This window comes from Poecile atricapillus, chromosome 12 (genome assembly GCF_030490865.1).
Source record: "Poecile atricapillus isolate bPoeAtr1 chromosome 12, bPoeAtr1.hap1, whole genome shotgun sequence".
Lineage (NCBI taxonomy): Eukaryota > Metazoa > Chordata > Aves > Passeriformes > Paridae > Poecile > Poecile atricapillus.
In genome coordinates this window covers 995,674-1,011,351 of record NC_081260.1, presented here as the reverse complement: position 1 = coordinate 1,011,351, position 15,678 = coordinate 995,674, and the positions used below count along the sequence as shown (strand labels likewise).

The 15,678-nt window shown below is 62.3% G+C and overlaps 3 protein-coding genes across 4 annotated transcripts; all 3 read right to left on the bottom strand.

Moving 5' to 3' along the window:
- Positions 1–568: 568 nt before the first annotated feature.
- Positions 569–8,316, bottom strand: SLC25A14 (solute carrier family 25 member 14). The gene is made up of 9 exons (XM_058847609.1): positions 8,197–8,316; positions 7,961–8,108; positions 6,737–6,831; positions 5,143–5,228; positions 3,555–3,650; positions 3,059–3,183; positions 1,944–2,079; positions 1,545–1,625; positions 569–971 (listed from the first exon to the last, which is right to left on the bottom strand). Exons 1-9 carry the CDS (start codon positions 8,258–8,260, stop codon positions 930–932), a joined length of 873 nt encoding a protein of 290 aa, XP_058703592.1. The 5' UTR covers positions 8,261–8,316; the 3' UTR covers positions 569–929.
- A 470-nt stretch (positions 8,317–8,786) lies between these two features.
- RBMX2 (RNA binding motif protein X-linked 2) lies at positions 8,787–10,973 on the bottom strand. The gene is made up of 6 exons (XM_058847608.1): positions 10,962–10,973; positions 10,752–10,867; positions 10,627–10,678; positions 10,430–10,559; positions 10,164–10,344; positions 8,787–9,637 (listed from the first exon to the last, which is right to left on the bottom strand). The coding sequence occupies exons 1-6, from the start codon at positions 10,964–10,966 to the stop codon at positions 9,231–9,233; spliced, it is 891 nt and encodes a 296-aa protein (XP_058703591.1). The 5' UTR covers positions 10,967–10,973; the 3' UTR covers positions 8,787–9,230.
- Positions 10,974–11,326: 353 nt separating this feature from the next.
- Positions 11,327–14,551, bottom strand: RAB33A (RAB33A, member RAS oncogene family). Of its 2 annotated transcripts, none has more exons than XM_058847613.1 (2): positions 14,151–14,551; positions 11,327–11,825 (listed from the first exon to the last, which is right to left on the bottom strand). In XM_058847613.1, exons 1-2 carry the CDS (start codon positions 14,373–14,375, stop codon positions 11,367–11,369), a joined length of 684 nt encoding a protein of 227 aa, XP_058703596.1. In that variant the 5' UTR covers positions 14,376–14,551; the 3' UTR covers positions 11,327–11,366. The 2 variants fall into 2 exon arrangements, with proteins under 2 accessions (XP_058703596.1, XP_058703597.1); XM_058847614.1 differs by having other exon boundaries at positions 11,327–11,819; positions 14,151–14,544.
- Between the last annotated feature and the right edge of the window lie 1,127 nt (positions 14,552–15,678).

Genomic DNA, 15,678 nt, shown 5'->3' with positions numbered 1-15,678 from the left:
GGAGCTGGGTGAACTTTGCCGTGATACTTCCAGTGAAATCTAGCAAGTGCTACCAACAGCAAAAAATAACAATTCCACGTCCACACTCACTCACTTTGCTAGCCACGAGTGTATTTACCCAATAGTAACTGGTAACAAAGGAATTCCTGAAAGCAGAGCCTGTGCATCCTCGTGCCAGGGAATCCCACAACACCCCTCACACCTCCCGGGGTAGGGGTGACCTTCACAGGGTCTGACAGTCACAGCTCCAGCCCCTACACAAAGCGTCACAAGCCTCTTCTGCCTCATGAGCTGGAAAAATCCAAGCTGCCAGGAATTCCAGGGGCAGGACTGAGCGTTCCTGTCAAACAGTAACTGGGGAGAGGCTGGGTGTGGCAGGAGGGAGGGGATGGGGGGCTCTGCCTGCAGCCCAGGGCTGGCAGGGCTCAGGAACACTCGGGCTCTGCACTGCAGCAGCCACAAGAAGGGTTCTGCTGCTGTTCCACACCCTCTGTTTGCCCAGGGAGATGTGTGGGGAGCCTTTTCCCTGATGCTGGAGAGAGTCCAAGCAAGACCCAAACTCGAGACATCCAGTCAATAAATAATTTAATGAAGTCACAAGTTCTGCAAGAAACATGATAATGGCACCTTCCTGGGCCCCAGCCTCGCCCCAGGGGCACGGGAGGACACCCACACCTGCCAGCCACAGTGCCCCAAAGGCCACTGGAATGCACAGATCTTCACAGAAGATATTCCTGCAGGCCCAGGCACGCGGACACCTCCGGTGGGAATCGCGCAGCTCCCAGCTGCTCCAGGGACCATGCATGTGGGGACAGCCCAGCCCACAGGGACCAAACACCACAACATGGGGACAGTGGGATGGAGGGGGAGGCGGCAGCACAGCTCTGCTGCCAGCCCCGAGGATGACTCTGGTGAGATGAAGGCAGCTCTCAGAAGGGGAGGCGCTTCAACTGCTCGTATGTGATAAAAAACTGAAGGGAGAGTCAAGGACAGATGTGGGACGGATGTGAGGCAGCTGACTGGCAGGGTGGGCAGAGCATTCAGCTGGGCTGGACACCCACAGGGAGCTCCTTGAAGGCACCCATGGAGCTCCCTGTGCTGTCCAGGCAGCACAGCCTGACCTGCCCAGGCAGGAGAGAGCTGGGGCACAGCCAAGAGCACCCAGGGCAAACCCAGCCTGGCCCAGACCACTGGGAGAGGGAAGTGGCTCTGAGCCCAGGCTGGGAGCTCTTTGCAGTGAATTCCCCACCCAGTTTCAGCAGGCAGTGTGTGGCGTGGCTCAGCACACAGCAGCGCTGGTCCTGCACAGAGTCAGCAGCAGAACATTCCCCACGGTTCCCTCCCAAACAGGAGCTCATCCAGGAATCTCCTGCAGCCCAGGCCAGGCAGGGTCCCAGCCAAGGCCTCAGAGGCTCTACAGGAACCATCAGCAGTGCCCATTGGGGTCCCCAGTGCCCCCAGGGGTGTCAGCCCTGCCCTGCCCATCCCAGCTGGGCTCTCCCCATGTCCTGCTCCACCAGGTCCCAGCACACAGGCAAGGATACGATGATGTTCCAGGGACCCAGACGCAGCCAGTTGGGCCAGAAGCCTTTGTAGAGTGCAAAGAAGCCCTCGCTCTTCCACGTCTGGGGACAGAGACAAATGGGTGAGGGGACACTCCAGGCCCGTGCCCTGCCACCTCCCAGTGCCACGTGTGCCACGCTGGCCCTGCCCAGACCTGTGCAGGTGTGTGAAGCATCACCTGCAGTCTCTGAACCCACCTAACTGCATCATGGCCCAAATCTGGTCCCAGGAGGCTGGGAGGATGCTCAGCAGCCTCAGGGAAGCGACTCTAGGCCCTCTCCCGCCTCACTGATGTCACATTGTGTCACCAGGACCCCAGGGCTCCCTGCAGCGTGGTGCTGGGGCCTGGCCAGCCTTCCAGGACAGGGCTGTCCCCTCACCTTGACCAGGCCGTCCAGGGTGCCCTTGTAGAGCTCGGTGCTGCCCACGATGGCGCGCTGGTTCATCATCCGCGTCCGCACCACGTCCACGGGGTTGGAGGCGATGGCCCCCGCCAGCCCGCACGTGAAGCTGGAACTGCACACACCGCGTCAGGCACGGCCACTCCCGCTCCCACGGGCACTCAACACCTCCCCTGGCCTTCAGCAAAGGCATTCAGCCATGGACTGAGCTGCACCACCTGCTCCCAGCTGGAAAAGGGGCAGCAGCAGGAGCTGGCCGGCCACAGGACCCCGCTGGGAGGGAAAAGCTCAGCTCAGCTAACTCAGAGCCTCAGCTGAGCCCACAGCTGGCTCCACAGCAGCCCTGCAAGGCTCCCAGCTGCTGCCCAGGTGACTCCCACCTGAAGGCACCCCCTGGGACTGCACATCCCTCCCAGCAGAGCAAACACTGCTTTGGGAAGGAGGGAGGAAGAGCAAAGACACCAGGAAGGATCACAGAGCTGCCTGGTTCACAGCAGGGCACAGATGTGGGGCAGCAGCATTTCTGTCATCAGCCAGCTGGAACCAAGCTGGCATTTCATGTCACCAAAGGGTTTCTGCCAGCTCCTTCCCCAGGGAGGTCTCTGGGATGTGGAGGTGGATTCGTGGTGGCCTTGGCAGTGCTGGGGGAATGGATGGACTCAGTGGCCTTGGAGATCTTACCCAGCCTTAATGATTCCATACCTGCTGCTGACTGAGCTGTTCCACCTGACACAGCAGATCCTGTGGGGGCACTGACCCTGCTCCAGACCCCTGGGAGCCCTGATCCTGCTCTGGGAGCCCTGATCCTGCTCTGGGAGCACTGACCCTGCTCCAAATCCTGTGGGAGCCCTGACCCTGCTCTGGGAGCACTGACCCTGCTCTGGGAGCACTGACCCTGCTCTGGGAGCACTGACCCTGCTCCAGACCCCTGGGAGCCCTGACCCTGCTCTGGGAGCACTGACCCTGCTCCAGACCCCTGGGAGCACTGACCCTGTTCCCTGCCGCTCCAGAGCACTCGCCCCATGGATGGTCTCTCCCCAGTCCCCCCAGGCTCCTGTCCCTCACGCCCCTCCAAGCCTGCAGCAGGTACTCACACGAAGTGGGCAAAGATGGTGTCCCCCATGAGGCCTGACAGGATCAGATGCTTCTTGGTGATGTCGTAGACCGGCAGCTCCACTCCCACCACGATGGCCGCTCGCTGGGCCGTGGGGACAACTCCCTGTGGAGCAGGGACACTGTCACCACCTGCTGCCACCTCCCCAGGGGCTTCTCCTGACAGCCTCCCCTGCAGCCTCCCTGCAGGCACACCAACTGCTCCCCAGCTTTGCTCCAAGGCCCAGGAGGATGTCTCCACCCTGGATGTCATTCCAGCTGGATTAACTCCACACTCCCAACACCAGCAGTGGGAACTAGGCTGTCACCCCTCACCAATTCTAACACCAGGAAAGATTCTGCCCCACAAGAGCAGCAGTTTAAGGAGCCAGGAGGGGCTCCAGGTGCTCCTTGCTACAGAACAGCAGGAGAGCAGCAGCTTCCCCAAGACTTTTGTCAGTTCTGCTGCTGCTGGGGGCTCTGGGAGTCGGTGCTCACCCTCCAGAGGCCTCGGGTACCTTCCTGCTGGTAAATGTCAATGAAGCTGCCGATCATCCCACCCTGGAACAAGCTGCCCTGAGCCTGCATTCGGATCTGAAAAGAAGGGAAGAGTCAGCAGGAGCCCATCAACACCTGTCCTGACACCAGCACCTGCCCACAGGGCAGGGACACCGGGGACACCGGGGACACCGGGGTGTCTTGGGTTGCAATGCAAGGTGTAACCAGAGGGATGTATTCTATCACCAGCTGCTAAAACCAGCTGGGGCAGTGTTCTTTATCCCTTCCAGGACCCATCCTCCCTCCAGGGGGATCTCTGCTCTCCGTGATCCATTGGGTCTCACTGCAGGACTGAGAAAATTCCATCATCCCACTGGGAGATGCTCCAGCCAGGGGGAGGAGCCAAGCATTCCTACCTGGCTACAATCTGAGCTTTGGAACACCACAGGCAGCCTTTTTTCCACTGGTGGATTCCCAGAGGAAAACAGGAGCCATCTACAGCAGCTCTGGACCTTCAGAGGGAAACTGCACCCTTCTACAGGGTCACAGCTTCACCAGAGCCACATCTGGCACTCCAGGGCTGCAGCCACCATTTAATCCCACTGCTACCAACACCCTGCCCAGCAGAGTATCACATTGGATTCTGACTCTGGCAGTGCTTTTTGTACTATTGTATTTTATTTTCATTTTCCTATTAAGTTGTAGGTTTGGAGGTTTTTTTATTTATACATCCTAGTAAAGGACTGTTATTCCTACTCCCATATCTTTGCCTGAGAGCCCCTTAATTTCAAAATTATAATAATTTGGAGGGAGGAAGTTTACATTTTTTCCATTTCAAGGGAGGCTCCTGCCTTCCTTAGCAGACACCTGTCTTTTCAAACCAAGACACAGGGACAGCAGCTCCATGGAACTCCTGGAAGAAGGAACAGAGCAGCTCAGAGCCCACACTGTTCTCCATGTCCCTCTCCCTGCACACCACAGGGACGAGGATGGCAGCAGGCAGGGGGCAGGGACAGCAGCAGGGTGGGGACACAGGGACACGAGGGACAAGGCCTTTCCCCTGGAAGCAGCCCCAAAAGGGGGATCTACACAGGGAGAAGATGGGGAAGTTCTCCAGGCTCTCTCTGCCCAGGGCCCCACTGGGCTCTGCTCACTCCACATAACAGGCAGTGCCAGCACTGTGACCAAGGGACAGCAGCAGCTGGCTGCCACCTGCTCACCTGGCCCAGGTCGAGCCACAGCTCCCACCCCTCACCAGGACAGATGTCATGGTCCTTGCTGCCCAGAGAAGCCGTGGCTGCTCCATCCCTGCAAGGATGCAGGATTCCAGGCCAAGCTGGACAGGGTTTGGAGCAACCTGCTGCAGTGGGAGGTGTCCCTGCCCAAGGAGATGGTTTTTCATGTCTGTCCCAACCCAAACCGTACCAGGATTCTGTGATCTTTAAGAGCTGTGTTTTTAAACACCTGTTAATTACCCTGGGCTTTGGTCCCCATCCATTAAAAACCCCAAATGAGCAGAGCTGGTGGCTCAGGGAGCACTGAGCTGCTCCTCCCACAGGTCCCAGGGGCAGGCAGGAGCAGCCCTTACCTTCAGCACATCTGTGGGATTGGCCAGCGCAGAGGAGATGACCCCCGAGACCACCCCACAGATCACATTGAGGAGCAACGTTTCATCTGCAAGCAAGGAAAGAAGGTGAGACCCTGACGGGAGGGGCACAGTGAACAGAGCAGAGCAGCTCAGCTCCCAAATCACATGGTGAAGCTGAGGGAGCAGGGCTGGGCAGGTCTGTCCAACACCTGCCAGGGACAGGAGGCAGCAGCTGAAACGCTCAGCAGTGCGCTCCCAGAGGGGCTGAGGGACGAGAAGGAAATCCTGGGACATGTGAAAATTGTGACCAGTTATCTGAGATTACTCATTGCAGGGATGGGCCAGGACAGAGGCAGACAGAGAGGGACAAGCCAGCGTTTCCCCAGGCCCTGGAGCCAGCTGAGGCTCGAGAACAGGCAGGGAGTTAGATGTGGTTAGTGCCAGGGAATAACCCCAGATTCCAAGCCCAGCATTAGGAGGATGGTTACACTGGGAAAAGGCACAGGCCTTTGCTGGTACTGACCACGCCACTTCCCAGAGGACACCAGGCTGCCCCAGGCCTGCAGGGACACAAACACTCAGGCACAGCTGAAAGGGCTGGAACAGCGAGGGGTGTGGGGCCAGCCAGGGAGAGGCACCACTGGAGCAGGACAGCAGCCCTGAAAGGACCTCTAGAGCCACAGGAGATCCTGAGATGGAAGAGTTCCATGAGGATCATCCAGTCTAACCCCTGGCCCTGCACAGACACCCCAACAATCCCACCCTGTGTCTGGGAGCGCTGCACAAACACTCCTGGAGCTCTGGAAGTGCCCATTCCCTGGGGAGCCTGGGCAGTGCCTGCACCCTCTGGGGGACAAAACCTTCTGCTGATACCAACCCAAACCTGCCCTGGCACAGCTCCCTGCGTTTTGCCCACCCATCCGCTTTCCCAGGCTGGAACAGCATTACAACATTCCCTCATGTCACAGCAGGGATGAAAATCTCCCCCTCAGGAACAGCAGCTGCACTCCCCTGGCAGGAGCTGCAGAGGGCACGAGTCAAGGGCACTGGTGGAACCTCACCTTTGCAGTCAGGGCCAAAGCTACAGAGCTGCACAATTCCTATCCAGACTGTGCCAGGCTGTGCCAGGGGAGGCTCAGGTTGGACATCAGGAGGAATTTCCTCATGGAAAGGAAGGTTAGGCATTGGAAGGGGCTGCCCAGGGAGGTCTGGAGTCCCCATCCCTGGAGGTGTCCAAGGAAGGGCTGGATGTGGCACTCAGAGCTCTGGGCTGGGGACAAGGATTTGGCTTGGTGATCTTGGAGGTCTTTTCCCATCTAAATGATTCTGTGATTCTCCCAGGACTCCGTGAAAGGAAGGAGCCTGACTGGAGGGAGGTGTTTGGGTAGGGCCTGCAGGCAGTGCAGAGCATGGTGAGGTTCCCATGGGGATTAAATCCAATCCTTGCTCTCACTGGCAAATAAAAGCACAGCACAGTAATGGAGCTCCACTCCTGTGGGAATCTGGGGCTGGGAAGGAACGAGGAGCAAAACACAGCCCGGGGTGTGAGGTGGGGAGCTGGGAGGGGCCCGCACTGCCCGTCCCCAGCACCGACCTTCCATGCGATCCACGAAGAGCCGCTTCAGGCTCTGGTAGATCCCGATCTTGATGGTGCCGTAGGACGCCTGTCTCAGCAGCGCCGGGGCGATCCTGCGGGGGATGGACCCTCAGCATCCCCGCGGGCCAGGGCCACCCCCTGCCGGGAAACGCAGCTCTGCCCGGGATAACCGGGATAGCCGGGATAGCCGGGATAGCCCGGGATAACCGGGATAATCCGGGATAACCGGGATAACCGGGATAACCCGGGATAACCAGGGATAACCCGGGATAACCCGGATAACCGGGATAACCGGGATAGCCGGGATAGCCCGGGATAACCGGGGATAACCCGGGATAACCCAGATAACCGGGATAACCGGGATAACCCGGGATAACCAGGGATAACCCGGGATAACCCGGATAACCGGGATAGCCGGGATAGCCCGGGATAACCCGGGATAATCCGGGATAACCAGGATAGCCGGGATAACCCGGGATAACCGAGATAACCGGGATAGCCGGGATAACCCGGGATAACCGGGGATAACCCGGGATAACCGGGATAACCCGGGATAATCGGGATAACCGGGATAACCCGGGATAACCGAGATTGCCCCACGAGTCCCCAGCGCGGGGGGATGGCACCCACCAGCCCTGGCCTCGGGAACACCGGGAGACTCCGCTCGGGGCTCGGGGCAGGGAGGGATCCCAGGGGATCGCAGCAGCGTGCAGGAAATGGGGGCCGGGATGGGCAGGGACAGCGGGTACCGGGACAGAAGGGGGAAGAGGAGACCCGGGCTGGGGAGGGGGTACCGGGACAGAAGCAGGGCTGGGGTGGGCGGAGGGGAAGAAGCCGGAACGCGTGGGGGAGAGCCGGGGAAGGCGGGGGAGATGCCGGGGTGTGGGAGAGGTCCCGGGGTATGGGAGAGGTCCCGGGATGCGGGAGAGGTCCCGGGTGGGCGGACGGGGATGCCGGCACGAAGATGGAGCCCAGCAGAGGCGATGGGAGCTCCCGGGCCGGAGGGGAAGGAGCGGGGCAGGCACCGGGGAGGCCCGGCTGGACGGAAGGAGCCGCGGCGGACGGTGGTGTCCCGGTGGGGATGGATGGATCCCGGTGGGGATGGATGGGTCCCGGTGGGGATGGATGGGTCCCGGTGGGGATGGATGGTCCCGGTGGGGATGGATGGGTCCCGGTGGGGATGGATGGGTCCCGGTGGGGATGGATGGCCCCGGTGCTCACCCCGAGTACAGGGCCCGTCCGCCCTCCTCGCGGCAGATGCGGAAGAGCGCGTGGAACATGCCCCGGTACCGGACCTCGCGGAACCGCGCGTCGCTGCTCTGCCCCTGCACCTGCAGCCGCGTCTTGGTGAGGTCCACGGGGAACGTGCCTGCGGGGACAGCGGGGACAGCGGCCTGAGCGCCCGCCGGTCCCCGGTACCGGTACCCGGAGCGCTCCCGCCCGGCCCCGCTCCTCACCGAACTCGGCCACGATGGAGGCGAGCCCGCCATACACGAAGGGTTTCCAGTTGAGCGCGGACATGGCATGGCGGGCGGACACCGCCACCGGGCCGGGACCGGAACCGGAATCGCCACCGGAACCGGGCTCTGCACCGCGCGCGCCCCCTGCCGGCCCCGGCGGCACCGCAGCGGGACCGCCCCGCCGGGACCGGGACGCCGGGACCGGGACACCGGGACCGCCAGCACCGGGACACCGGGACCGCCCCGCCGGGACCGGGACACCGGGACCGCCAGGACCGGGAGCGGGACACCGGGACCGCCAGTACCGGGACACAAGGACCGCCCGCGCCGGGACCGGGACGCCGGTACCGCGGAAGCCGCAGGGGCTACCCCCACCCCAACCCCGCCGCATCCCCCCGGGTGTCTCCGGGGAAGGTTCTCCCCTCCGGAACCGGAGCGGACCCGGACTGGAGGGATTACTCGTTGTAGGAACCGAACCCAGCTAAAGCCCCTCCCTTCTCCACCCCGTGAATCCCCCACTCCAGCGCTCCCGGTTCTCCGGCCAAATAAACCCAAAATCAGTGTAACACAAACAGGTGACGCCTCCTCCCTGGCCTACAGACACGTACACTGCTCCCGCCACAGGAACTTTTATTAAGAAACCTTTAAACAAATCCATGATAAATCACCCCGACACGGCGGTGCAGCCCAGTGGATACATCATGGAATCCAGAAGATGCTGGGTGGGCACAGGGCCCAAACCTGGCCCAGGAGGCCAGACAAGACACCCAGCAGCCTCTGCCCCCAGTGCAAGAGGAGGACACCGCCCCAAGGATTTAGGGAAGAGGAGCATCCTGCTGCTCCCAGCCTTCTCCACTTGACACCCTCCCCGGTCGAAGGACAAACCCCTGTCCCAGCCAGCAGCATGGGCAGCGTGGAGAGCCCCGGCCCAGGGTGGGATGAGAGGCAAGGGGAAGCTCCCAGGTGAAAGGTCCAGCCGTGGCATCCCAGGAGCTCAGAGCAGGCCCAGGGCCTCCCTCACCCCAAAGGGCTCAGCAGCGGCCGGAGTCTCTGCCAGAGCCCCGCTCCCTGTGCCTGGAGTGCGGCTCCCGGGACTTGCTGCCCCTGGGGGACGTGTCTTGCCGACTGCTGTGCCCGTCTCCCCTCCTGCCAGCCTCGTCCTTCCTCTCCCGCTCCTCCCAGGAGCCGCTGTGGCCCCTCTGCTGGTGGCAGTTCTTGTCCCCCCTCCTGTCCGAGTGCCGCTGGTGCCGCCGCTGCTCCTCCTCCCGCTGTGTCCTGCTGCCGGCGTTCCTGTCGCCGTTCCCGCCAGCGTAGCGCTCGTACCCGGGGTCCTCCTTCTCCTTCTTGATCCTGATCCTGGCATGGGGCTCCTCCGTGCTCACCCGCTTCCCAGCCTGTGGGCTCGACTTTGACCGCTCTGCTCTGCTCCGCTGCTTCTCTGGAATTAGGGTTCATATTTTGGGATGCACCAGACTCCAGGAGCACCTTGCTCCCCATGGCTCCCCTGGCACCATCCCAACTCTTCTTCCACTACAAATTCTCCCACTCCACCCAATTTCCCAGTCTGCTTCCCCATCAGGGAGATCCCAGTCCACTTCCAATCATGACTTCTTGCTCCTCCAACTGCAGCCATCCCACTTCTCTCTTTATCACTCACATCATGTTCTTCCCAGCAAGGCCGGGCGTTTCCACACCACTCGGAATGCTGAGAACCCCCCATTCATTCCTCAGTAATACTGTGAGCCTCTCTGTGGAAATTACCTGCGAGGACTCTTCCCTCTCGGCTCTCCTTCTTCTCCCTCATTTTTGAGCATCTCCTCAGCACTCTGTAGCAACACCTTGTTCCCACCCTCATTTTGTGCCCATTTTTCTTTCTCCAACCTTCCCTCCATGCAGACTCCAGCCCCCAAACCCTACCATGGGCACTCCCACCTGGGACCCAGCCTGCCAGGAACGCTCCTCACCTTTCTGCTTCTTCACGGGCACATCCTCATCCTCAGACGGGGAGTCGGACGAGGTGTGAGGTGGCGTTTTGACGCCGCAGCCCTTGGCATGGAGGGCTCTGGTCACCTCATCCCAGTCCTCGGACTCCTTGGGGGGCCGGTAGTTGGCCACATGGTCCACGCGGATGGTCCGGCCCTTGATCTGCGGGGCCGGGCTGTCACGGGCAGCTCCGGGCCACCGGGGCCGGCCCGAGCAGCCCCCAGGGAGCCACGGCACCTGCACTTACCTTGATCCCATTGAAGTTATCCACAGCCAGGATGGTGCTCCTCTGGTCCTCATAGCACAGGAAGCAAAAGCCCTTGGACTTGCCGGTCTTCTTGTCCCGCACGAGGTTGATGTTGACGATCTCCCCGTACCTGCGGCCCGCACGGTGTCAGCGGCCGGCAGCGCCCGGGACGGCGCGCCCGGGGCTGCGGCACTTACTGCGAGAACACGCAGATGACATCGCCCTCCGTCAGCTCGTAGTGCAGCCCGCCTGCGGGGAGAAGGGACGGGAGGAGCGGCTCCACAGCACCGGCAGCGGCCGCCGCCCCCGGCCCGGCCCGTACCCACAAAGATCCAAGCGCTGTCCTTGTACTCCGCGTGCCACGACACCGCCTCCTGCACGCCCAGCTCCGCCTCCCGCGCGTTCAGCTCATTGATCAGCTTCACCTTCGTCAGGGGGCTGCGGAGGAGGCACCGTCAGCACCGGCACCGTCAGTACCGGCACCGGCGGGACCGCACCGGGCCCGGCCTCCCCTCCATACCCCCACACCTACTTCATGGCGGCGGCGCGCACTGCGCCTGCGCGCGACACCGCCCCGCCCCGAGCCGAGGCCGTGTAGCCGAGAGCAGCCGAGTCGAGCGATTATAGCCGAGTAGAGCCGAGCGTGGCCGATTGTAGCCGAGTCAGGTTAATAATAACCGAGATAGCCCGAGCACGGCCGAACAGGGCCGATTGGAACCGAATAGGACCGACTGCAGCCGAATAGGACCAATTGGAACCGAGCCCTGCAAGCCGCACCGAACCGACTGTTGCCGAACCGAACCGACTGTTGCCGAGCCGGGCCGATTGCGGCCGAGCCGGGCCGGTCACAGCCGATTGCGGCCGAGCGGGCTGAGGCGCAAAGCAAGAGGCGGAGCGCAGGGGTCAGAGCCTTTATTGGGGTCCGGGCCGGTCCCGCTCAGCACGGGCAGGAGCCTCTCCCGCCGGCCTCCTCCTGCCGCCGGGGCTGCGGCTGGGGCTGCGCCGGCCAGCCCTCCGTGTCCCGGCAGGGCAGCGAGCGCTGCGCCTTCAGCCGGCACACCAGGCACATGAAAATCGCGTCCACGTTCTGGCTCTCCTGCGGGTCCTTGGCCGAGGTCTCAAACAAAAGCATGTTGTGAGCGTCGGCGAACTTGAGGGCCAGGCTGGATGGCACCTGGATCAGGTCTTTCAAGTCACACTTGTTCCCCACGAGCACCCTGGGCACGAGCGGGGGCACGGCGTGCCCGTTGCACTCCTCGATCCACGTCTTGAGGTTGCTGAAGGAGCTCATCTTGGTCACGTCGTACACGAAGACCACGGCGTGCACGTTGCGGTAGTAGTGCTCCACCATGCTCTTCCGAAACCTCTCCTGGCCAGCCGTGTCCCACACCTGCACCTGGGAAGGGAAGCAGACAAGAAAAGAGGCTACAGGAGTGTGGAGCCCTGGCAGGGCCGTGGGGAGGGCTTCCTGCTCTCGGGCTTCCAGAGAGTCCCAGCATGGTTTGCACTGGAAGGGAACTTAAAGATCATCCAGTCCAAGCCCCTGTCGATGGCAGGGACACCTCCCACTACCCCAGGCTCTCCAAGCTGGCCTTGGACACTTCCAGGGATCAGGAGGCAGCCACAGCTTCTCTGAGCAACCTGTGCCAGGGCCTCACCATCCTCACAGCCAAGAATTTCCTCCCAATATCCAATCTAAACCTGCCATCCTTCAGCTTATGGCCATTGTCCTGTCCCTCCATCCCTTGTCCCAAGTCCCTCTCCAGCTCTCTTGGAGCCCTTTTATGCACTGGAAGGGGGTAAGGTCTCCCCGGAGCCTTCTCTTCTCTAGGCTGAAGAACCCCTGCTCTGCCAGCCTGGCTTCAGAGCAGAGGGGCTGCAGCCCTCCAAACATCTTTGCAGCCTCCTCTGGACTCATTCCAACAGATCCATGTCTATTTGTGCACCAGATCCTACGCCATGAGTGAGAACACTGATTTCACAGAGGAAAAGAGAAAATGAGGAGGGGGAGCCACTCCTTTTGTGGGAGCACAGTGGGAGGGCTGGGAGCTCTGTGGGGATGGGTGAGGAGCCAGCAGAGCTCATGGGGGAGGATTAAAGAGCAGAACATCACAGGTGACATTGTAGGGGGTCTCTGCTATGGAGATGAGGTGCTCCATGGACAGTGAGCAGCAGCCTTGTGTTTGCAGCCCCTGGTTCTCTCAGGGAACTTCAGCCACTCCAACACCTCCTGTAAAGGCTGCACAGCAGGGCATAGGCAATCCAGAACATTCCAGGACACCATCGATGACAACTTCCTGATCCAAGTGACAGAGATGCCAGGAGGCCTCTGGGCTGGAGGAGCAGTGAGGTGGATTGGGAACTGGCTGAATGTCTGGGTGTAGACAGTGCTGGTCAGTGACACCGAGCTTGGATGGACGCTGGTAACCAGCAGAGTGCCCCAGGGCTCAGGCTGGCTTCTCCTGGTAGTGTTTGGTAGCCTGGAAGTGGCAATTTCCATGGAGGCAGTACCTGCCTCCGAAAAACACTGGCAAAGCAGAGCTGCTGCTCAGTCCTCTCAGGGCCAGTCTCTCCCAGGCAGAGCAAGAGAGGGAGGGTCCCTCTCCCATCTCTCACCTCCTCTCTTGGATACAAATCCCAGGAAAAGGCCAGTTTGCTGCACTGCCTCCCACTCCTGCCCACTGGACCTCAAATAATATCCAAAGGTAGGAAACCTGGCAACATTTTCCGGATAGTGGCAGCAAACAGGCTCCACGCCAGCCTGCACCACAGCTCAGAGCGGCACCGTGGGACTGGACAGAGCTGGGGAGGGCAGGGACAGCGAGCACCTCCAGAGGAGAGAGAAAAGCATTCATGGACAGCCTAGAAGCACAACCAAAGCTCTCAGACACCAACACAAGCTCTGGTTTCATTGCAAGTTCAACTTTTGATCAGCCATCTGTCAGCACAGCAGCAATGTTTGTTCCTGCAGCACCAGCCTCAGGGAGTGTGGGTGCTGATCCCCACAGCTGGGCAGGCCAGGCTGCAGCACAAACTCTGCCCCCGGTGGTGTCCAACCAGTGGCAGATCCGCTCTGACACACCAGCCAGAGCTCTCCAGGTCTGGGCTGATCATCCTTTCCGGGTGTCACACCAGCCTTCACAAGCAAATTCATCCAGGCACGGCTGGGAGCAGGTTCCAGCCCCGCTGGCACAGCGGCCGAGCCCGTGAGAGGGGCCTGTGAGAGCTCTCAGCCTTCCAGCGTGGCTGCTGCCAGCCCACCGCCCTCTGCCTCCCCAGAGCCCCTGGCTGTGGCACAGAGCTCTGTCCCCATCCCTCCGCTGGTCCAGAGTTTGGAGCTGGAGCCACCCGAGTGCTGTGAGCATCCAGCTGTGCCCATGGCAGGGTGGCCGTGACTCACCCCGAGCCGTCCCTGCTGATCTCTGCAGCCCCAGAAACACTGACAAGGCAGCGGGGACTGCTCCAGGGCCATCTCTGCAGCACGGGGACGAGAATTCTCCCCTGGCCCTGTTCCCTCCCTCCAGCTGCGATGAAAGGAAAAGCCCCCAGGAGGGGCTCGGCAAGAGGCAGGGATGGGGACCGGCTGCCGGCCGGGTCGGCGCCGCTGCGGGGCCCACCGGAACCGGTGTGGAACCCACAGAGGGCGGAGCGGGGCCCTCCGGGGCCGGTGTGAGACCACCGGGGGCTGAGCGGGGCCAGCCCGGAGCCGTGCGGGGCCCACCTTGATGCGCTCCCCCTCGATCTCCACCGTCTTCTCGCGGAAATCCACGCCGATGGTGGCCTCGGTCTTGCCGGGGAAGGTGCCCCCGCAGAAGCGGAAGGTCAGGCACGTCTTGCCCACGTTGGAGTCTCCGATCACGATGATTTTGAAGATGCGGGTCTGCACGTAGGGCTCCAGCGCGGGGTCGGGGCCCGGCGGTCGCCCCCCGCCGCCGCCCGCCGCCATCCCTCCCGCACCGCCGCCGCCTCACCGGCTCATGGGGGCCCGCGGAGCGGCACCGGCACGGCTCCGGACAGCGGCACCGGCACCGCTCGTCTCCGCCCCACGCCCCAGCTACGGCACAGCTCGTCCCCGCCCCGCGGAGGGGCACCGGCACAACACGGCTCCACCCCACGCACCGGCACCGGCACCGCCCCGCCCCACGCACCGGCTACGGCACTGCACGGTCCCGCCCCGCCGAGCGCCACCGGCACTGGCAACCGGCACGGCCAGTCCCCGCCCCTCGTACCGGCACCGGCACCGCGCGGCTCCGCCCTGCGCTCCCCGCTCCGGCACCGGCACCGAGCCGGCTCCGAGCGCGGACCGGGTGCCCTCAGCATCCCCAGCGGAGCGGCGGGGACCGGCAGGGCTGCAGGCAGCGGGCCTGGCCCCTCCCGGGACCCGGCACGGCGAGGCGGGAGCAGCCACGGGGACACCGACACCCGCCGGTGGGATCACAGGCACCAGAGGGGTCACGGGCACCGGAGGGATCACGGGCACCGGAGGGATCACAGGCACTGGAGGGATCACGGGCACCGGAGGGATCACGGGCACACAATGCCCCTCTCCATGTCCAGCTGGGCAGCCGCAGCTCCCGTGTGGCAGCGTCACAGAGCCCGGGGAGGGGATGTGACCCTCCTGCCCCCAAGAAACAGGGCAGTGGGGAGCCAGCACCCACGGCACGAGCGCTGGGGCTGCAGCAGGAAGAATGCACAGGACTGCAGGAGTGAGGGGAGCGGGTGACAATCTGCAGGAGGAGAGGAGAGCCAGGGCAGGAGGGGATGAGGGGACTCAGGTCAGCTGGACTGGGACAGCATCAGGCTGTGGCACAGCGCCGGTGGCATGGGGACCCATGGGGACGTGGGGCAGAGCCCAGGGGCTGCGTTGCTCCTGCTCACACAGCCCAGGCGATCCCAAAAGAACTCACAGCACCCTAAAATGGGGCTCTGGAAGATGAGTCCTCCAGTGAGTGCCAGCACTGATGGGGCGAGCAGGAGCCGGGGCTGGGAGGGATTTCCCAGAGACCCGCAGTGGTCACCACCACCCCAGAGTGTCAGTGCTCATCTGCTTCCAGCAGCACGGACATGAAACGGTGCACTAAGCCTTGCAGCAGGTGAAAAAGCCTCAGAAAGCTGAGTCTGATGAAACACATCCCCCCCTTTCCCATTCTGGTCACGTCTGCAGGTCTGCACTGCTGAATGAGACCCTCTGTCTGACCATGGCACTGTCCTGCCCTCGGAATAAAGAGCAGCCACACAGGATTGTCCCC